The sequence below is a fragment of the Exophiala aquamarina genome, assembly GCF_000709125.1.
Source record: "Exophiala aquamarina CBS 119918 chromosome Unknown aczIA-supercont1.2, whole genome shotgun sequence".
Classification (NCBI taxonomy): Eukaryota; Fungi; Ascomycota; class Eurotiomycetes; order Chaetothyriales; family Herpotrichiellaceae; genus Exophiala; species Exophiala aquamarina.
The window spans coordinates 579252-600155 of NW_013550586.1; the positions used below are offsets into that span (position 1 = coordinate 579252).

General features: G+C 51.0%; 10 protein-coding genes across 10 annotated transcripts; 5 read left to right on the plus strand and 5 right to left on the minus strand.

Annotated features, from left to right (window-relative positions):
* Positions 1–1000: 1000 nt before the first annotated feature.
* A1O9_02055 (murein transglycosylase) lies at positions 1001–2528 on the plus strand (the record flags this gene model as incomplete). The annotated part of the gene is made up of 2 exons (XM_013407630.1): positions 1001–1411; positions 1461–2528. The coding sequence occupies 2 exons, from the start codon at positions 1001–1003 to the stop codon at positions 2526–2528; spliced, it is 1479 nt and encodes a 492-aa protein (XP_013263084.1).
* Positions 2529–3676: 1148 nt separating this feature from the next.
* A1O9_02056 (uncharacterized protein) lies at positions 3677–4741 on the plus strand (the record flags this gene model as incomplete). The annotated part of the gene is made up of 1 exon (XM_013407631.1): positions 3677–4741. One exon carries the CDS (start codon positions 3677–3679, stop codon positions 4739–4741), a length of 1065 nt encoding a protein of 354 aa, XP_013263085.1.
* A 778-nt stretch (positions 4742–5519) lies between these two features.
* Positions 5520–6119, minus strand: A1O9_02057 (AP-2 complex subunit sigma; the record flags this gene model as incomplete). Its single annotated transcript, XM_013407632.1, has 2 exons — positions 5520–5924; positions 6015–6119. The coding sequence occupies 2 exons, from the start codon at positions 6117–6119 to the stop codon at positions 5520–5522; spliced, it is 510 nt and encodes a 169-aa protein (XP_013263086.1).
* Positions 6120–6839: 720 nt separating this feature from the next.
* On the plus strand, positions 6840–8390 carry A1O9_02058 (uncharacterized protein; the record flags this gene model as incomplete). The annotated part of the gene is made up of 1 exon (XM_013407633.1): positions 6840–8390. The coding sequence occupies one exon, from the start codon at positions 6840–6842 to the stop codon at positions 8388–8390; it is 1551 nt and encodes a 516-aa protein (XP_013263087.1).
* Positions 8391–8726: 336 nt separating this feature from the next.
* Positions 8727–10306, plus strand: A1O9_02059 (uncharacterized protein; the record flags this gene model as incomplete). The annotated part of the gene is made up of 2 exons (XM_013407634.1): positions 8727–9701; positions 9779–10306. 2 exons carry the CDS (start codon positions 8727–8729, stop codon positions 10304–10306), a joined length of 1503 nt encoding a protein of 500 aa, XP_013263088.1.
* Positions 10307–10995: 689 nt separating this feature from the next.
* A1O9_02060 (solute carrier family 25, member 46) lies at positions 10996–11982 on the minus strand (the record flags this gene model as incomplete). Its single annotated transcript, XM_013407635.1, has 1 exon — positions 10996–11982. One exon carries the CDS (start codon positions 11980–11982, stop codon positions 10996–10998), a length of 987 nt encoding a protein of 328 aa, XP_013263089.1.
* A 1069-nt stretch (positions 11983–13051) lies between these two features.
* A1O9_02061 (uncharacterized protein) lies at positions 13052–14312 on the minus strand (the record flags this gene model as incomplete). Its single annotated transcript, XM_013407636.1, has 2 exons — positions 13052–14077; positions 14145–14312. 2 exons carry the CDS (start codon positions 14310–14312, stop codon positions 13052–13054), a joined length of 1194 nt encoding a protein of 397 aa, XP_013263090.1.
* A 2421-nt stretch (positions 14313–16733) lies between these two features.
* A1O9_02062 (uncharacterized protein) lies at positions 16734–18113 on the minus strand (the record flags this gene model as incomplete). Its single annotated transcript, XM_013407637.1, has 2 exons — positions 16734–16899; positions 17386–18113. 2 exons carry the CDS (start codon positions 18111–18113, stop codon positions 16734–16736), a joined length of 894 nt encoding a protein of 297 aa, XP_013263091.1.
* Positions 18114–18489: 376 nt separating this feature from the next.
* A1O9_02063 (uncharacterized protein) lies at positions 18490–18954 on the minus strand (the record flags this gene model as incomplete). Its single annotated transcript, XM_013407638.1, has 1 exon — positions 18490–18954. A coding segment is annotated over one exon (465 nt), but the record flags the coding sequence as incomplete, so codon positions are not given.
* Positions 18955–19382: 428 nt separating this feature from the next.
* On the plus strand, positions 19383–20478 carry A1O9_02064 (uncharacterized protein; the record flags this gene model as incomplete). Its single annotated transcript, XM_013407639.1, has 2 exons — positions 19383–19586; positions 19720–20478. 2 exons carry the CDS (start codon positions 19383–19385, stop codon positions 20476–20478), a joined length of 963 nt encoding a protein of 320 aa, XP_013263093.1.
* Positions 20479–20904: the final 426 nt, after the last annotated feature.

The following is a 20904-nucleotide window of genomic DNA, read 5'->3' on the forward strand; positions in this document are numbered from 1 at the left end:
AAACAGAACTAATCACTCCATACTCCATACTCCGTACGGAGTACTCGTACTCGATATGCGGCGAGATATCTACCGCTTGACGGGGGCCGATGAAACATTGACTGATTCCCACTGAGTACGGAGTACTAGAGACTGGTGTATCACACTCGAACATGGCTGGTGATTTGGCCGGTAAACGCATTCTTCGATCTGTAGCCTCAACTCATTCTCGATGCTGGACAATAATGGCCAGTCATTATTATTGGCAAGTCTCGAGTCTCGACCCTCGGGCTTTGACCCTTCTGAGAAATCAGAGCCTCTTCTAGACCTCCAATGGCCGAGGTGTTGGCGAGCCAGCATTCCACACCCTTGCTACACGCAATGGTTAGTTGCCTCTGCGACGAGGTGCGGTTGGCGAAATGTGCAAGACCCATCCTCGTCGAGGGCACAGAGCATGATTCGACGATAGCGGACATTGCTCAACAAGCTCAAGTATCAAGCTCAAGCTGGGAGAATTTGTGATTGGCGAAGCGAAATTGACCCTCACCAAGCGGGTCGGAACTTGACGCGATCAAGGCCGACATCCCTGACCATGCCCCATCTGCAACATAAACAGTGGATTATTGTGGGTCAGCCTTGCATAGCACGAGAGCGGATTGTGTTGGTCTGCTACTTCGTCACAGGCAATTTGCACAAGCCTTGGTAGTCTCTCGCTCTAAGCTGGATCTGCGTCTCCTTTACCTAGTTGTCTCCTCGACACGATCCAAGTCAGTCTTTCATTTACATCTAGGCTCTTTGCCTTGTCGCCTTGCTTTGGAGTTTTTTTCGTCGTCGCTGGAACTGATCGCCGTCGATTATCGTTGTCGCAGCTCTGCGAGCACCCACGTTCATTACCACAACACACTCACCCTAGTCACTCATTTGGGAGCCTGTCCCTGCGCCGAGAAGCGCAAGTAACATCGTACATCGCAATCTAGAGTTTATGTGTCAACCCTGCGTATAACACGAGCCTTTTGCGACAATGCGAAAACGAACTATTACCTCAAGCGCGAGCGCGCTCTTGCTCTTGCTGGCCTCACTCGTGAGTGCAAAGCATGCGACCCATGAGCATCTCAATGCTCTCCATAAGAGACACCGAGCGTCCAGAGAACTTGGCGTCAGATCTACCTCAGAAGATGGAGATATGGGAGTGGAGATAAGGGCTATCTCTGAAACAACAGCACCGAAGGTTGAGAAACGTGGAGGACAATGCGCATTTCCATACGATGCTGGTTTGGTCCCAGTCACGCCGGGTCAGCAGAACGCGGGTTGGGCTATGAGCCCTGATCAGCCTCCTAAACCAGGTTCCTACATGCCTTATGCTTGCCCACCAGGTCAAGTCTCTATGCAGTGGGATCCGAGTGCTACCAGTTATTCATACCCAAAATCCATGGTATGTCATGGTTCCAGAATCGCTGAAGCGTATTACTAACACATGACAGAATGGTGGATTGTACTGTGACGAGAACGGCAATGTCGAGAAACCATTCCCGAATAAACCATACTGCCAGGCAACATCCAATAACATCGGCGTTACAAACAAAGCCGGAGGTGTTGTTTCTTTTTGTCAAACTGTACTTCCAGGCAATGAAGCCATGTTGATCCCTACTGCAGTATATGACACCGCGAGCCTGGCTGTTCCAGACCCAAGCTATTGGTGTTCTACTGCGGCACACTACTACATCAACCCTCCGGGAGTTGGTCCTGACGACGCGTGTGTATGGGGATCGACCGCAAAGGCGGTTGGCAATTGGTCTCCATATGTTGCAGGTGCTAACGTGGACGCATCTGGACAAACTTTCATCAAGTTGGGATGGAACCCAATATACCTGGAGCCAACTACGCCATTCCGCGACGAAGTCCCGAACTGGGGTGTAAAGATTGAATGTGCAAATGGAGGCTGTAGCGGTCTTCCTTGTGGCATCGATCCTAGCCAAAATCAGGTCAATCAAATGTTGGGAAGTGCCAGTAATGGTGCAGGAGGCGGTGCTTTTTGCGTAGTCACGGTCGCCAAAGGATCCAGCGCCAACTTTGTTGTTTTCAATACCGGTGGTGACAGTGGATCTGGGTCAAGCTCTTCAAGTGGAAATGGAAACCATGGAGGTCAATTTTATGCGTCGTCAACTACCTCTGCTCCATCGTCTAGTGCGCCATCTACAACAAGTGATGTGACAACAAGTACCGAGCCGACAACAATTTGGTCGTCGAGACCCAGCTCCAGCTCCCACCCTTGGGGTGGTTGGGATAACGACACATCAACTGCTTATACCTCATCATGGGCCCCCAGACCTTCCCAGTACTACTCCCTTTTCGACTACTCGACTGCGGCTACAGCTACGGAGACTGCCGTTCAGACAGAATCCAGCCAGGCACAACCCACGGCTGCTGCATCATCAACAACCGGGCCTCAGCCATCCATAAAGACAGCCACCGGTGCTGCATCACTGGCCCAAGCATCACTTTGGAGTCTCCTGTCAGGTGTGACTCTCTGTGTCCTCCTATCAACGTAACCTGTTTTTGCCAATCTTATCGGCAGCCTTGACGGCAGAGTAAACTCTTAGTTCGATACCCCAGAGCGCAACTGGCCTTGCAGACACGAAAGTTTCCGAAACCATTTTTGATTTCATGGTTCGACCAATTCGTTCGGCAGGATGTCCTTTACCGGCACAACCGACATTTTAGTTCTTATACGGACATACATACTTCACTGGCAAATCTTCATTTCCCCCTTTGGAAACGACGCTTCAAGCGACTTTTGAATCCGATGGGTTTGCTGAATTGGTTTACAGCACGCTACCATTCTGGAAATGCTGGACGCCAGGCCGGGAAAATGATATTCTACTATTCTTCCCTTACGGGTGGGAGGCGACCGTACGGAAAGAGTTTGCCAGTTTTTCATCAAAGTGAGCGTGTTTTGTTATTGGAGGACTTTGAAAGGCTGATGGTTATTTTCTAACGATGCCCACGTTTTGAACCCGTTTTTGATTGATTAATCCAGTTGCGATGGTGATGGATATGGTGATATATCTGGACAAATACGAGTTGGTACAGAGCTTGACAGATGGTTGATGAAGATGGGATCTGGGTCACCGAGTGAAGCTATATTCTTTGTAATATTCTTTGGCTCGAGCGTGGATAGTCTACATATACACATATCCAGGTATATAGTTGAAATTTTTAATCCGATATCGGTGGACGAAACATGGCTTTATATCATGCTGTGAGATATGATCAGAAGGTCTTGTGTCACTGACGGGCCCTTGGTTGTAAGTCGGTGTTGGACTCAGCCTTGTCCCAGCAAACGTCAGATGTCAATAGGCTGAGTCAATAGGCTCCCCAGGCTGAATCCAGGTGCATAAGGGGCCCCTCGGCCCACCCGCCGGGCGCGGGCGGAGCACGTCTGATGTCTGTCGTCCTTCGTCTGATCCCTCAACTTAGATTCAGATCAGCTGCACCCCACCTTCCTTTACCAAATCTTCAACACCATCACCCAGTCGCACTCACTCACTCGCTACATGTGGTTTTCGCAGCCTGCACCAGAAAACCCTGCAGCACAAAACCTCATTGCCACTTGGAATTTCCGACAGTGACTTCCAGTCCCTCCGCGTTTCCGCTATCCCAAACCCCTCCTCAAGTCTCATCCACACACTCTCCAGCCATGCCGTCAGCCTCCCCTCAAACAGTAAGTAGGCAGTGTCCATTCCCTTCCTGGCACGACCTTCCTCTATCACCAACATGCACTGACCAACCGGCCACCAACCAGGTCAAACTAAAATCGACCCTCCGCCTTCTCATCCCTCGGCTCCGCAACGCCCAGAAGAAAGACACCGCGCTGTCCATCACGTCGCGGCGCGAGATGGCCGAGCTGCTCTCGCAGTCCCGTGAGGCCTCCGCGCGCATCCGCGTCGAGAACATCATCCACACGGACATCACAGTCGAGCTGATGGAGATCCTGGAGCTGTACACGGAGCTGCTGCTGGCGCGGGCGGGCCTGCTGGACGTGCGAGACAAGAACGTGAAGGAAGGGACCGCTTCCGCCGGCGACGACTCGACGGGCCTCGAGGAGGCCGCCGCCAGCATCATCTACGCGGCGCCGCGGCTCGCGCGGGACGTGAGGGAGCTGGCGATCGTGAGGAATATGTTGATCGATCGCTTTGGGAAGGAGTTCGCCATTCGTGCGAATGACAATGTGGACAACTGTGTGCCTGCGCGGGTGGTCGATAAGTTGAAGGTCGATCCGCCCGGCGAGAGGCTCGTCCAGGCGTATCTGGAGGAGATTGCACGGACGTATGGTGTTGATTGGCCGCCACATCGGGAAGAGGTGGATGAGCTGGGGAAAGAGGTTGACGACGAGGAAGACGATGACGGAGTAGGTGGTGGTTCGAAAGAGGCACCGATTCTCGCGGATGGCGCCGCTGCCCCCTCGACGCCAGCGAAGCCGAATAAAATCGACATTGGGTCGCTGCAGAATGCCACGCCCCCGGCAGGTCTGGGCGCGAAGAGTCCTGTCTCGGTCGCTCCGCCGGGCGCCCGGACCGACAATCCCAGTCCTAAAGTCAAATTACCTGGCGGAGGCGTAGTGGGCAAAGGCGATGACAAGCCGAGATCTACGGGAGCGGCGGCGGCAACGGCCAAAGGGAAGGGAGCTGCTACAGGGGGTGCTGTGCCTGGTAAGGTTCCCACGGTGGATGATCTGGCGAAGAGGTTCGCTGCACTGAAATGAGTTATAAGATGTGATAAAACATAACGTGGAATAAAGATATGTGCGATGAAGTGAGGAAAGGCCCACGATCAAGGCCCATATTATGATTACTGTACGGAATTTATGATGTGTGCATAGAATATGCAACAGATATCAGTCCGTCCTCGTTATTGTTCGTTGTTGGACTTCTCGAATTGCCCATGTGTCAGCGCGGGCAGGTATCATTCGATCCTTTGGATACCGGATGCCAGAGCACCGGAGTAGCAGACAGTGCTGAACGCTTTCGGCTTCCCAAGCAGGTAACCTTAGGAAGGGCTCCCTAAGATCTGCGAGTGGTTTTGTGCGAGTTCTCTGGTGAGACCAAGGTAGACATGGCTGGCTTGGTCGTGGTCATCTTTGCTGTACTTCACGAAGGGCGGCTCCGATGCCATATTCAAAAGGACACGTCCGCAGTCCTTCCATCGCAATGTAGATATCACTAGGGGGCAACTCTGAGACTAGATTCCTCCCGACAGTCCCTGATTCGTTCAAGCTCTTGTGTAAGAGTCACAGGAGTGTGGTGTACCATTGGAGATCTGTACCGATTGGAGCGGTTTTCCATCGCTAGGGAAGCGCATGCCGTGCGATATGGCGGATAATTGTTGAGCAGCTAAGAAGGGGCCTGCCGTCCCTTCACGCCTTGGCATGGTGATATCTCGATGGATGTATCGCATTCTTACGAGGCAATGGATATTGCTGAAGCCCATAGCTTCATACTATCCAAGCCTTGTTCATTTGTTGACGGTCTTGTCCTGATTGATCACTCCAGTTTATCCAGATGCTCCAACCTCGTCAATACAACCTGTTTACTTGTCTCCTCAATCTCACCCGCGAGGAACACTTCATCTAAAATCGCATAGACTTTGTAAAAGTTGAACACCAAGTCCAACTCGCAGACGTTGCCAAAGAACTGGTCGAGGACCTCAACAAAGAAATGGATCGCCTCGAGGTAGGCGAGTTCGTTGTCGTTGGCATCAACACACACACAGAAGAACAAGCCCGCATATCGTCGGTAGACTATCTTGGTCGATGACAAGTTCTGACGCACCAGGGGCTGGTTGTGTGAGGAGGAATTAGCCCCAGACGCGGAGGACGATGGAGCGCTGCGGAATTCGACAAAGTTGGATTGGTATTTCTGATCTCGAGGCGCGATGAGGCGGTGGACCTGTTAGGACAAGAAACATTATTTCTTAGAAATATAGTGACATGGAGAAATAGGGAATGTCGGCTCCTTAGACGCGACAAGGGGACTTACTTCGCCCTTCAATTTGACCTTCTCCTCATCGGTGTAAGGAGCGTACCATTTTGCGAGACGGGTCTTACCCTGGCGATTCTGCACGAGGATGAATGACAGAACCATCTTCTTATGGCGCGGCAAGAGAATAACGGAAAAGTACGTCAAGCAAAGGCACAGGATCTTGTGGCTGATCTTCCCTCGAACAACAGCAAGGGAGCATTGATTGTAGTCAGCGATGAAAATGCGGAATGGGTGATAATCCGATCCTCATCGCGGGTTGCTCCTTTTAGGCACTTGCCCTCTAACCATTTTGGTTGTGTTTCACCTTAAAAGTGGCATGAGTGCTTCCGCGGAATATGGCGCGCTTTGGGCAGCCTTTGGTGACTATGTAAGAACACACCGCAAGGTTAACACGTACCGTCATTCGTCAATAACCCTCTTGTTCACACATCTTGTAAGCTGGCATGTTCCGCTTGTGCGTCAACCCAGGGACCTCCCACGATCTCGTATGGCGTCCTGCGAGGCTTCAAAGTAGTGCATGCACCTCCCCGCAGTTGATCATTCAGGTCCCACCTTGCCGGTCAGAAGAGACAATGTGTTGGTTATCACGCCCGAACAAACACTTACTGTAGGGTGGGACGTTCACATTGATTGGGTGAGACGATGCCCATTATTTGGTAAAGTCCTAAGTCCCTTCCGCGTTTCTAACCCGTGGGGCATCCCGGTGATATTTGAATTGCCTCGATATGGTCGGCGACCTACCTAATAAGAAGACGACGGGTTCGAAATCCTAAAGTCAGATTTTGTAAGTGATACAGTCTCTCGTCTAATCAACCGCGCGAGATGGCTCTCCTCCTATTTGCTTCTGCTGGAGGGCTCGTATGCTTGATCATTTATTATCTTGCTCTCTCCTTCAGACCAGGTAAACGACTGCCACCAGGTCCCAAGCGGCTGCCTGTTATTGGGAATCTCCATCAAGCACCCACAGAGTATCCGTGGAGGACTTACCAGCAATGGACCAAGCAATATGGCCCTATTTTCTCACTACAATACGGCTTGAGCACTATCATCATGCTCGGAGATGCAAAGGTTGCCCGAGAGCTACTGGACAAGCGTAGTAATATCTACTCAAGTCGACCACATGTTGTAATGGGAGGTGATATCGTCAGTAAGGGCTTTCGCACTTTGCTGATGCCATACGGCGCTCAATGGCGCCTTCACCAACGTTTGCAAGCCTCCTATCTCAACGTCAGAGTGTCACAGACCTACTGCGAACTGCAAGACATTGAGAGCAAGCAGTTGGTATTCGAAATGCTTTCCACCTCCGACTTTACGAACCGATTCCATCGATATTCCTCGAGCCTCATCTACACACTTGCTTACGGGAAGCGCATGGAGCGTGGAGATGAATCAGAAGTGGAAGCCATTGATCAAATAATGGACAACTTCCTTTACGCCGCGCGGGTCGGAACCTGGATCGTCGATGCCCTGCCAATGCTAAACCTCCTGCCAAAGTGGCTGGCTCCATGGAAACGATATGGAGACGAATTACATGAATTCGAGGCAAGGAATTACTCCACCTTTATGCATGAGGCGTTGAAGAGAGAATCTTGGAATTGGTGCAAGCAAGTAAAAGCGATGCCCGAATCAAGAAACATGTCTCCGTTGGAGCAAGCATATGATGTGGGCATTATATACGAGGCAGGTAGCGACACCACTACGATGGCGCTGGAAATTTTCGTCATGGCTGCCGTACTCTATCCGTCTGTGATGCAGAAGGCGCAAGCGGAACTAGATTCTGTGGTTGGTCCTGATCGGCTTCCTTCATTCTCTGATAAGGCAAGGCTTCCATTGATTGACGGAATGGTGAAAGAGGTCTTACGATGGAGACCTGTAAGTGCAGGTGGCATTCCACATGCTGTGACTCAGGATGATGAATACATGGGCTATACAATCCCCAAAGGAGCCACGGTAATCGGAAATCATTGGGCGATCAGTCTTGATGAAGCTGTTTATGACAAACCTAACACCTTTGACCCAGAACGGTGGATCAAACATCCAGATCTCCCTCTAGTGGCCTTTGGATTTGGCCGACGCCAGTGCACGGGCCAACACATTGCGAAGAATTCGTTGTTCATCAATATTGCGCGGTTATTGTGGGCTTTTGACATCGGACATGCCTTCGAAGAGATCAATGGAGTCAAAGTGAAGCACCAAGTGGACCCGTTTGCGTTTACACAAGGGTTCAATTCAAGACCACTTCCCTTCAAGGCCTCCTTCAAAGTCCGCAGTGCACAAGCTGCAGATGTTGCAAGGAGAGAGTGGAAAGCAGCTGAGGTTGACACCAACATCATTCTCGAAAGCATTCGCCACTTACAGAAAGGGAAGTCTTGAAACAGTCGATCGGGTTGAAGTAAGTCAACAATATGATCAATGTAAGCACAAGAATGTGTAGTTAGTAGGCCGAGCACGGCGCTCTACTGTATGTACGAAATCGGTAACTATGTAGGGCTGGCAAATGGACCAGGGTGCCTGCTCCAGCCACAACAGTAGCACTCATGATTGCACAGCCTGAAAACAAGTCATCTCTGAACCTGCATAGCCTTGCTGCCTTGAGCGAGTACATACCTTCCTCTTGCAGTCTCGGACTGCTCAGTCGCAATTCAAACTTCTTCGAATTGATCTCGATCCTTCAAAGATACGTTAAAAACTCGGCACAGAGACCATTCAATGGACGCTTTTCGATCGGGCGCCGAGCAACACCTCGAGGATCTCCTCTACGTACCAGTCGCCAATCAATACAACATATGCCGCATCGGCTCCTCTCTGACTGACGATAAAGATACAAGGATAGAAGAACTAACCCTCAATGACGTGGATTTACGGGACCTCAGTGACAGCTCGTCCGCAACGTCGTCGCCGGACATCGGATCGACCAATGTTGTCCACATGTCCTATCATGTCGACCGTGGTGTGAAATCGGCTCCTTTGGTATTCCGGCATCTCTGGGCCTCATTTCACCTAGATCCATACATGGTCTACATGTTTTCGCGTAATGTGCCTGGATTTCACCAACTTCCGTCTGCGTCTCCACAGGGTCAGGGCCATCGATATCTCAGCTTCTACCTCAATTGCCAAGCCCACTGGGCCATGTGGACATACGACACCTCGAACTTCTCAACCAACGCGATAGTCCTCTCGCGCGACACACCAGGACGCCCCGACGCTTACCCTGCGGTACACGCCCATCTAAGAAGGTACGCCAGCTCATCAGGACATCCGCTTTTCCTGACATTGGCATTCGCCCTGGAACGAATCGAGTACATAGACAAGGTCGTTAAGGACCAGCATCGGCGCATCGGGCGTGCAGAGCAGTATACGGGGTTTAGCCATTTCTACCTCAACAAGCCTCTGCCCCCGATCCAAGACGCCGAGGCGAAGCTCGCCCAGTTGTCGGATCTGTCGCGGACAGCGAGCAGTGTTTTGGTGGCACTGGCGGACATGGTCCAGCATTTACAGTGCTCGGAAACCATGCTTGCTGCGATTGAAAGCTTTGAGTTGACGAAGACCATGTCGGTAGTCGATGGGATTGTGACGAGGGATACCGAGATGAAACTTATCGCGAGGCTGCTCCTGCCGCAGTTGAAGGGGAGGTATAACTATCTGGATTACATTAAACAGAGAGCGCAGAATCAACTTACCGTGGTACGTAGAACAATCATTCTACCCGTGCTATCAGCACATTCCCCCCTCTCTCATCTTCTAACATCCCCACCTTCTAGATCTTCAACCTCCTCGCCCGCCACGACGCCCAAGCAACCATCAACATTGCGAGGGCGACACAACACGACAGCACGAGCATGAAAACGATCGCGATCATGACGATGGGATTCCTGCCCGCGACGTTCTGGGCCGCACTCTTCTCTATCCCCTCGCTTCAGTGGGACCAGCCGAAGGTCATCGGATCCCGCTTCTGGGTCTACTGGGCCGTCACCATCCCAACCACGCTGTCGGTGTTTGTGGTGTGGTTGGCGATCGTGAAGCGTGGGAGGATCGGCGAAGGATTTAGAGATTTGATGATGATTGTGACAGGGGGAGGAGGAGCAGCAGCAGGAGGAGGAGGAGGAGGAGGAGGAGGAGGAGGAGGAGGAGGAGGAGGAGGAGGAGGCAAGAAGACTATGATGACGATGAGGGCGACGAGAGCGAGCGAGCTGACAGAGACCACTACTCAGAGGGAGCAGTATCCTCGAAGTAGTGGTGGTAGCACTACCACTCGGCCTCGGTCGAAACAACTAAGCAGTATGGCGTGAGCTCACTACGAGGCCAGCAGGCAATACACCCAAGTTAAACAGAATACCTAAAGTAAAAACCAGATCCTTCTTATCCGAGTTCGGGAACTGCTGTTGAAATCCAAAGCAAAACAAGACAAAACAAGATAAAATTAAACAGACCTGATAGTTCCGGCTGGCTGCGGGCACAAGGCTCGGAACCCCTGACAAAAGCAGCCCGAAGAATGCCACGTCACGTGCACCAATCCGTTATTTCACATAGATTAATCAATGGAAAATGGTCAGCCTGGCTACATCTTACGTTACCTACCTCAGCATTCGAGTTTGCCTTGTGACGGGCAAATTATGGCTATAATTCAGGCCACGGTTTCCCTAGTAGAGTCCAAACAGTGCCGTTGGTTGCCTTGCAGTTTTAAAGTCTTAGCTTGGTGCGCTCCTTTCTAACAAACTAAGTTGGCTTCTGGGAAAAGCGGCGACTTTTCTCTCACCTAAGCAATGAAGCTTGGGAAGAAAAGTGCAAGAGTAAGATGCACAAGATCCAATAACATGCATGTGTGTATTTATTTCCATCTGTGAAACCTGGTATCTTTGTGCATAGAAGTGCCATGACCGACAAAAATCTATGGAAGCGAACACGTGACTCCATATGTGCAGTTGGAGGGAAACCTGGGGTTTTGGAAGCAGAAAGACAACTCTTCAAGACATTTTCTTCATCCGAATGCCTTGTTCATAGCTTTGTGAGCCAGTTCCACGCCCAGGAAGGTAGCCGCGTTGGCAGGGATGGCTCTTGCCAGCGCCGGACCAAATCCAGGGAAGAAAGCCTTGATTCCTCCATTTGCATAGACACCTCGAATTGTGCCGCCGATGGTCGGTCGCCCTTCGGCCGACTGTAGCCTCGACTTGATGGTGTCAACGGGGAAGACTGGAATCCACATGGCGACACCTGCAGCACCACCGGCAGTCATGACTGCGGGAAGGCTCAGCTCACCTGTGGCATTGCCTTCCGCGTCCTTGGGGCTCAGACTGCGCTTGACGTACTCGTAGACGGCGAAGTAAGCGGCAGAACCGGGTCCGTCACGAGCCAGGGTCATCGCGCTGCCACGGAAGACGGAGCGAACACCGCCTTCCTTGTATAGTTGCCTCACAACATCGACACCACCGCTGTATTTTGGTTTCTCGCCTGGTGCGAGGTGCTTCTGGCCTTGGATTTGTAGGAGGACTTTGACTCGCTCGAAAGGCGCGGTGATAAGTGTCATGGGAATGGCGGAGAAGAAGCCAGCAGCACTGATTTGGCCAATACTGTACTGAGGAGTGTTGTTCTTGATGGGAACGGTGGAGAAGTTGTCGACGAGGCGTTTTCCCATATCGTAGCCCCAGAAGCTCACGGCGAACATAGGAGTGACGCCGACCAAGGGAGCAGAGACACCAGCATATAGGCCACGAGATAGACCTTCGCGCGCAATGGTCCTTTTCACAACATCGATCGCTCCGGTATAAACACCCTTTTCAGCTGTCTGTAACCGCACCTTGACCAAATCAAAGGGATGGCCGACAACGACTGCGCAGATACCGCCGACCCCACCGGCTGCCAAAGATCTTAATCCTGAGGCAGCACCCTTTGCTTTCTCTTTGACTTGTTCCTTGACTTCCGCTGTGGAGGGCAGTTCGTCCACCGTGGTCGGTATGGCAGGAGCCATTGTGAGGCACGTGTGGCTAGAATAGAAAATGAAGCTTGCCAAAGTCGCTGTAAAGAACGCGACCGTGGTTGTCCGCTTTCCGGGACAGCAGCAATGAGTGTCTTTTGAGGGAAATGGCACTTATTCTGCCTCTCTCCTATATTTTCCTTTCTCTCTCTCTAGTCTCTTCCCTGCTTGGAGACCCCACGGACGGGCAGGCGGAGGAAGCAGGAAGCAATGATCTTCTGGCCAGAGGCTTGTGGAGAGGGGCAGAGCCGGGATGTTGGTGAGGTTAAGACGTTCGTCTAAGGAAGTGATAGCATGATCTTCGAGTTTTCGAGTAACTGGAATATGAAAGATCTGCTGGCAGGGAAATTAATCATTTAGCAGGAAGCAGAAGCTACAGCAGATTTATTTTCTAGAAATTGGAGAAAGAGAGTCAGGAAGAAGGGAAGAATGGCTGTTTTTCGTTGGAGCTTGTGACGGCAGGCCGCAGCGAGCATCTGCATGAGGAATCAACGCCCATGGGGACCCGCGCGCCCGCGACACGCCCCTCGTCACTGAGTATTTTACGCCTAAGGTCCTTGGCCGGCAAGGAGCCCTTCGGGCGTGTCGTAAGCCGAGGCTCGGGGGAAGCTTGGTGCCAAGGAACATGCATCCATTGATCATCGATTGCCAGTAGGAAAATCATCCCATACTCCAACTTCCCGGGCCGTTTTCGTCCAGCAACTCGAGGTTGGCATCGGCTACACCTCGGCATCGACCAGGAGAGCAAGAGGCCGTGGAAAGGCGCCAGCTACAATTGCTTCGGCAAAAGGTGGGTAGATGTCAAAGATATGGTAATGAGCTTGTTCAGAGATAGTAATCTGCTATGCAATAAACCCGCTATAATGTCATACTAGTTTACAACCCAGAGTTCCTTGCCCATAATAGAAAAGAAACGCCACATGCGCCTACTGTATGTGTCGGCCCTTCTGCCAGACGGTCTTGTCTCAAAGTCATATACAAGTGCACGCATAATGCACTTCAACTGAGTAGTTGAGATTCAAGGTTTTCGTGATATACCAGGAGCTGAGAACAAATCGGTCTCTCAATTGGAATGTGTGGCGCCATGCAAACTCTTCATCACCTCACCCAATGAATCACCAAACAAAAGGTGGGCTTCAGCAACCACGACGACTATGACTAGGACCCAGCAAGAAATTGCGATGAGAGCGACCTTGGCCATCAGTCTGACAAGTCGCATTCGACTGGCCCACGAAAAGCTCCTCCATGCCTCAACAAGTCCAATTTTGCCTTGACCGCCAATAATGGCTGGGGTTGTCTTCCCGCCAAAGGTGCGATCAAATGGGACAATGGTCTCGTCTTCCTCTGGGAGCATTGACGCCGCAACTCGGACCAAGGTTACGCTGGCTGGGATCTGAAGCAGCAGAAACAGGGCCAGCATGAGCAGTGCCCCAAAAATGGTTTGTGCGCCAAAGGCATACAGGTCCTTCTTCTCGGGCTCGTACTCGGGATTGTGCATGTGCTTCATGGGTCCAAATGCACCGGTCACCAACATGGGGAGGACCGAAACAAGCTGGTTGGCGGTGGCCCACAATGCAACAGCCGGGGCAATCTTGGGCCATGTTCGGAAGGATGGGATACGCTGATACCATTTCTTCTCACTGGGCTCCGAGATGACAATGTGCACCCAGGTCATATGCAATGTTGCAAGAAGTGTCTCCGCCACAATCGCCGCCAGAGCAATGTAGATGCGAACGCCACTCGCACCACTGAGGATGGAGATCAGGATGCCACTAGCAAAATTCCAAACGAGATACATGGACAGGCCACGGAACCGAGACATGTATCCAGCACGGGCCCGTAGATGGAGGATGGTCTGGCGGATCGAGGCGGTGATGGGCTTGTTGCGGACCAAAAGGCCTTCAGGCTCATCCATCTCTGCGTCGCTCTCGGCATTCGCAGGGGTGCCATTGGTGGGCTTGGGAACAGCGGTGGCCGAGTAGGCTGGAGGATCGGTGGGGTCGATATTGTTGACAGGGACATAGGCCTCAGTCTCGGAGGACTCGATCATGCAGAGTGTCGGGACGATGTGACCGTAAGTGTATCCAATCTGCAGTTGGAAGTAGACACTCAGCATTTGTAGGCAGATAGTGCAACCAGTTTGCATGGAAACTTACGCTGAAGACGAGTGCAACCATGGAAAGGGCTGTGAGAAAGAAGATCAAGGCTGCGATGGGGGAAACGTGAACAGGTTTCTTGTCGCCTTGGTCTGAACCGGACATCATGCCATGCATGCCATGAGCGGCATCGAGTCCACGGCGGACGAGGTTTTGAGAGAGAGACATATTGTTGGTCAACAGTACGGAGTACTCTTTGAAGCAGGAATAAGGAGGAAGGAGGAAGAAGATAGGAAGAGGAGGGAAGAAGGAAAGGAAGAAGTACAAGGAGAGTGGCGGGTAGTCGTGGTCAGATGGAGACGAAGATGGCAGTGCTTTGAATAGAGCAAATACTAGTGGGCACTGGGCAGCTAGCACGCGGACGAGTATGTAGATGTCTAGGTCGGCCGCTCGCTGGGGGGAGGCCCAAACCCGAGCATGTTTCAGGCTGCTGCAGGTGAACAGAGAGCCCTGGCACCCTCCTGGGGGAAAGGGGGGATTCAGAGGCGAGGACGGCGACCTGCTAACTACCATCACTAGGGACCCAATCTAACCTAGTTAGTTCACTAGACACGCGGATAATTCATTATTGCGTGTTGCTAGCAATGCCTATCCGACTGACCCCAAGTCCCGTGCTGGGTGCGTGGCTCTAGGCTGCCATCTTTCTTTCTCTGCCCTCCAACGGCCCACCACCTCGACAGCACATAACGGCATCAGCAACACGTGATAGTATCCGAAAGACAAAATCCTACAGTATTACCGTTCGAGATGGCTAAGGCAAACATCATGCTGAGGACAAAATCAGGTGTTCACTTCGCCGAACGCCTTCTAAGTTAACCTTTCGTCATCTTTGGACCCCAAAACCAAGTGGAATCAAGCGCTTGTTGGCTGCGAGAACAGAGAACACGCTCGATGTGAAACACTGCCCACTACGCATTCAACAACCCATTTCGTCGGCATCGAGTCCTCCCGTCCTCCCCCTGACCACTATCTTGTGCTTGGAACTCCTTTCGCCACAGGAATTCCTTCCCCGACGTGCGAATCATTACTTTGTCTAACTGGTGGACACGTATCTTGGCCAATCATGAAAGTATCAGCGTGGTTCTGTTATTATCAGGTCCCAATATTGCAGCCTTACTCCGGATTGCTGTTGTGATGATCTCCTGTCTCAACACTCTCGGTTTTCGGCATGTCGATTCATCCTCGGCACTCTGGCCCGATCAACTGGATGCAAAAGCCCGGATTCCATTTTACGAATACACACCATCGTGATCGACACATACACTGCCGCTGTTGGTGACTTCGGTTGGTGAGTAAATGTACACACCCAAGGCTGTTGAAGCTTCTCTTGCAACAGACGCACAGGGCCCATGTCCAAGACGTTTCTGGATCGGCGATTGACACACTCTTTCTATTTTCTGTCCCAGACTAATTGGTCCCTCCGAGCACTCTGCAAACCCAGCGGGCATGCATGGTCGGCGGGGTGGCGCCGCCTGCAGTGGGATCGTGACTGAGGCGTAATCCATGGATATGACATGCTGGGTATTTGCAATCACAACTCAGCCAAATGGTTTCAATTGAGGTTGTGTCCACCAAATGCAGCACCTGGTTAAGATTACTAAGTTCTCTTCGCATATACTTAGATTATCACGCAAAACAACGGAGCCAATCTAGGGGCAGCGGCCGGCGCACCCAGGCATATATTGTGCCTTCTTTGCGTGTTCCAGGTAAGTTTAGGACGGATACTTTTCAAGTAAGAAACACCATACCTCTACACTTACAGCTCTCTCCTTTCATGAAGCCCTAGAATGTCTCTCACTTCGCCTCCAATGCACATGATTTCCGTCAACAAAACGCCTGCCCGGGCGATATCACTCGTCAAAGAAGTCTTCAAGAAGCTCCAACCCGACCATCATCAAATCCACGTCGCGAACTCCCGTGGTAAGTCTGTGAATACTGCATTTTGCTAGCGCTCACAGGCAACATGCACATACTGGCACCACTTCCCTCATAAGCATCGACACGCTCGAGACGATAATGGACTCTCTAGTCGTCCAGCCACATCTTATTGTTAGTGACTACGTCGGCAGTCCAGAATGAAGCCACTGCCATATCAAATAGTGCATGGTAAAGCTAACGGCAACAGATCTGCTCAAGCCAGTGGACTGCCGATGAGCAAGCTCGGGCTAACGGGATTGCTACGAGAATCAACCCCACGATAGAAATCATCAATATTCCTGTGGGGTTGAATGCAATGGAAGGGGGCAGCGCCGTCGTAGACTTCTTCGTCACTGCAGTGAAGGCTCGTGGGAAGCGAACCTAGATTGACCGAATGACGCCGCCGCCGCCGCCCCCGAGGACACAGGGAACGGACAAAGGGGCTAATGGGTCACGGGTACAACGATGCCATTGACTCGGGACAGAGATCTGGAGAAGATAAGAAGGCAATAGCATTACAAAATCTATGGAGAAGATGAACAATCCTATCCGCCAAGAGAGGCTACAAACGTTACAACGAGAGCCATTCATGTCAACTTTGTCTCCTGTACGTACATCTAACTTAGCTCAATTGCCTAACAGGGTCTCCGTGGTTCTCCCCGCTCAGACTTGCTACACCAGCACATTTCCCTCGGACGCATAGGGAGTCTCCCACATCTCAGCGCGACGAAACCACTGCTCCTTAACCGGCACACTCATATCGACGCCGCTCTTGCGAAACATGCCGGCTTTGACGAAGATAACATTGCTGTTTCCGGTGATGGAAGTAAAGATCGGCCTTGAGAGGAAAAGCGTGTGTTAGAAAAGAAAATCCTGATAGACCATACATCGTCCAGAAAATCATTCCGATCTCTCCAAAATTACGATCCACATCTCAGACAAAAGTGTCTGTTTGATTCATTCCCTGCTACGGTCGCCGAGCTGTAGACTCTGGGCTGGATACTGCCGCCTATGGTGACGTCGTAAGGAGCGATGGGAAGATTCACCGCGAAACTGTTGGGGTCCAATCAAAGAGTCAGTCGGAGAATGGAACATCAAAGATTTAGACATTGATTGTTCTTGTTTACAGTGATCCTGAAGATGCCCGGCAGTCCAAACAGTGGCAAAGAGAAACTTTGATGCCGGCCTCAGGCAGTTTGATGTGCACCGTGATGCTGCCGCAGTTACAACTACCTTCCATATCGAGGTGCTGAACAGATGCCTTCTGGATTCTTTTGAATCAAGCTGGAGGTAGCGCCTTGAGGCAGTTCTGTGCTGAATGCACGGCTTAGACGTGCTCCAATCATGTAGATTGAGGACGCCACGGACCCTATGAAGCATTGCGTCGACTGTAGGTACCGCTCGGCTGCGCTCGGCCCGCCGCTCCGCATTGCCGCCGACTGCAAATTCTCTCAGGACGTGTATCCAATCGCTTGGGGGAACCAGAAGCGAAGCCTCCTTCATGCACTCAGTTGCATGTTGCATAAAAACTTCATCAAGCTTCGAGGAGCCTTGCACCTTCCTCAGACTCTTGCTTATCTGCAAGAAAGTCACAGCGATCAGGTATGTCCAGTGCAACAGCGACGGTGATGACTTTTCGATTGACCATGGCTCCCTTCGAAAGAAGAGGTTAGCGTTCGTGTATGACTCATTGGCAATCGGGCGAAGGAACTTCAATGTTTGAATCGCGGACATGGTTTCATCATTTACATAGTTGTCATGCCAGTGGTTCATTGCGAACGCGACACTGTTGGTCAACGGCGAAGATCTGGGAACCGGGTCGTCACTGTGCAAGATGACCAGAGCGCTAAAACAAAGCGCTGTTTGGGGACATATTGCCATTAGTCGGGTAGCTCCCTCTTCGTATGTGAGGCTGAGAAGAGCGTGTAATGCACGGTCAAGTTGACCCTTTTCGGACAGGTCAAATTGAGCATCGCCGGTAGGATGCGTTTTGCACCTATAAACCCGTCCCAATAAAAAGGCCGACTGTGCGAGTCGAGCCAGCATTCCCATGTTGGTGCGAGAAGGTGCAGATACAGGGCTAATACGACTTTGATCGATGTCACCATCGTCCCACGCCTGATCGTGGACAGGCAACAAATCGTCTGGTCGGGGCTCAGGACCATCTGTTGGAGGATTTGGACTGTACAACTGTACGGGCCAATCGATACAGGCAAGTCAGCGTTGTTGAGATTTCTGTCTTCTTCTATTCTATGGTCACCGTTCTGGTTTATGTAGACAATTACTAGGCAAGATGACCTCCTGGAGCCCGTTTTCCATGATTCCAAAGCATTCCAGAGGCTGTGGCACTGACTCATTAATCGTTATTACGAGGTTGTCTGCCTGTTCCGTCGATAGTCACTTTGGCGCCAACACCATCTGATGAGCGGGAAATTATCCGATCAAGTATGATGATAGACCACCATACGCGCCTTCTCTCTTCTTGCGCATCACTAGCTATCGTGATTGGATTCACTGTCTTATCCTTCCTGTTTAAGCCTAGAGCCAAACTATATCGAAAACATGTACCAATGGATATGTACGGCGCTGGGTAGACTCCGTGCGCGTATTCATAGATCGTGGTCAGAATCCAGGCCTGAAGCAACTCTAACGTCATGATACCGACCGCCTCGGCCTCCGCTAGATGCTCCTTGAGGACCGTATATTCTCTATGTCGTGGTTGCCGTGACTTCGCCTCTCCAGAGGGTGTCCAAAGAAGGACTTTCATCGCAAAAAGTAATAGTTTGACATCAGGAGTAGGTCGAGCCAGTGGCCCGGTCAGGCGTTTCCACTTTGATTTAGAAACGATGGGCATCCATAGATGTATCCAGCTAAAGTACTTGCCTGAGATCTCGGAAGCTGTACTGAAGGCGTCAAGGATGCTTTGATCCAGAGGTAACGGACCAACAGGAGGCCAATTTCTGACCGCAAGAAGACCTCGTGGTCTAGAAAATAAACTGGTGGAAATCCGGCTGCATCGTCAACAACTCCACTTGAGTGTCGTATTGTGTACTCTGTGTCTGGTGTTGAATCTAGAGATGACTGTGGATGGGAACGGTCCAACGTGCTGGTCTACTAAGACGTCAATAGGGGGCTCACTAATCATGCGTTTGCGTACTCAGTATAGCGACAGTCTTTGTTTTTCCTGGTTGTGGAAATTAGGGAACGACTAACATAAGTGCAGCATGATAAGAGCTTACAACAGACACAGTGAGCATCTTAATCCCGCCAATTTGTACAACTCTATTCATTCGATAATAGAGAAAGTCACCGACCTCTATAATGTCCAAACTCGTGGTCATTCTTGGGGCGACCGGAAAACAAGTTGGGTCAGTGGTCGATGCCTTGCTTCGCGACCCTGGTTTCAGTGTCCGAGCAGTTGTACGAGACACCTCATCGGCAGCCGCAACAACATTGCAAGGAAAAGGAGTGGAGATTGTTCAGGGGAATCTGACTGATCTGCCATCATTAGTGAGGGCATTCAGGGTGAGACCAACCTGATTGGAAATGAAGATAGAGTGCTCACTGACTTTTAGGGTGCTCGATACATCTATGCAACGACGCCGGACATGTGTTTTTGACATCCCTTCCTGGTGTATTGCCCGCTAACATCCTACAGTGGAGTCAACGGCCCGGCAATCATGGCTCAAGGGACCGCAGAATCTATTGTAAGGGAGGCATATCGGCTCGAAATCGAAGCTGGCAAGAATATTATCACGGCAGCCGACCTTGCTTGCGAGACACTGAGCCTGTTCATCATTTCGGCTCTCTCAGCAGCGAAAGAGCTAAGTTCCAACAAGTACCAAAAAATATACCATTTCGATGCAAAGGCAACGCTCGTACAAATGATAGAAAACGAGTATCCAAGGCTTGTGGAGAGAACTGTCGCGTTGCAGCTGGGGATGTTTGCTACCAATTGGAAGATGCCGACTCCTTTAAAGCCAACCGAGGTGAGAAGTTTCTCCTGAAAATTGAAGTGAAGATAATGTGCCTAACACAAAGGACAGCAATCCGATGGCCAGTTCCGATCCAAATGCCTTGTTCAGTCAGCACCCAGATTCCTTTCATTGACCCCAACAAAGACCCTGCCATATTCCTGAAGGCACTGGCTTCTCAAGCCCTTCCGCTGCCAGCCCAAGGCAGAAAAATCCGACACTATGCTGGGTATGCTAAAATGATAACTTTTGAGGAGTGGGTCATTCTGCTGAACCACGAGCTTCCCATTGAGATATATTATGAGCAGGTCAGCATGGAGGACTGGGCTCGAGAAGTCACTATTATCCCTGGCATAGGGAAAGAACTAGCCGAGATGTGGAACTATTGTGAGAATGTCGGTTACGTCGGAGGCGAGACTGGCCATACACGTAAGATAACTTAGGTAGGAGAGTTAGCTTTGTACCTTGATTGTGGAACATGTTGACAAGCTCATAGCTCTACCTTGCAGATGATCCTGCAACTATGGAGGAATTTGTCAAAGGGGAAGACTGGTCGATTCTGCAGAGCGCTTGAAAGTCTATGCAGACCATTGACGAAACTGGAAGGAGGCCTACTGAGTCATGGAAGATCATTCCTTGGCCTGCTAATTCTAAAAGACCATCAAAGTAGAATCTGTAGTAGCTGCCATGTGCGACGACAATCCCTCTTCTTATGCTCATCAACTGTACATGATCCTTGCGGATGCAAGAGTATCTGAGCAAAGTCAGATTTGAAGCCAAGAGCTATTGCAGCAGGGTTAGTTATCAGAATATTTCCATGGCGTTCGAAGCGTCTAAGATTTTGAGGCTGCGGTGATTTATATCCCGAA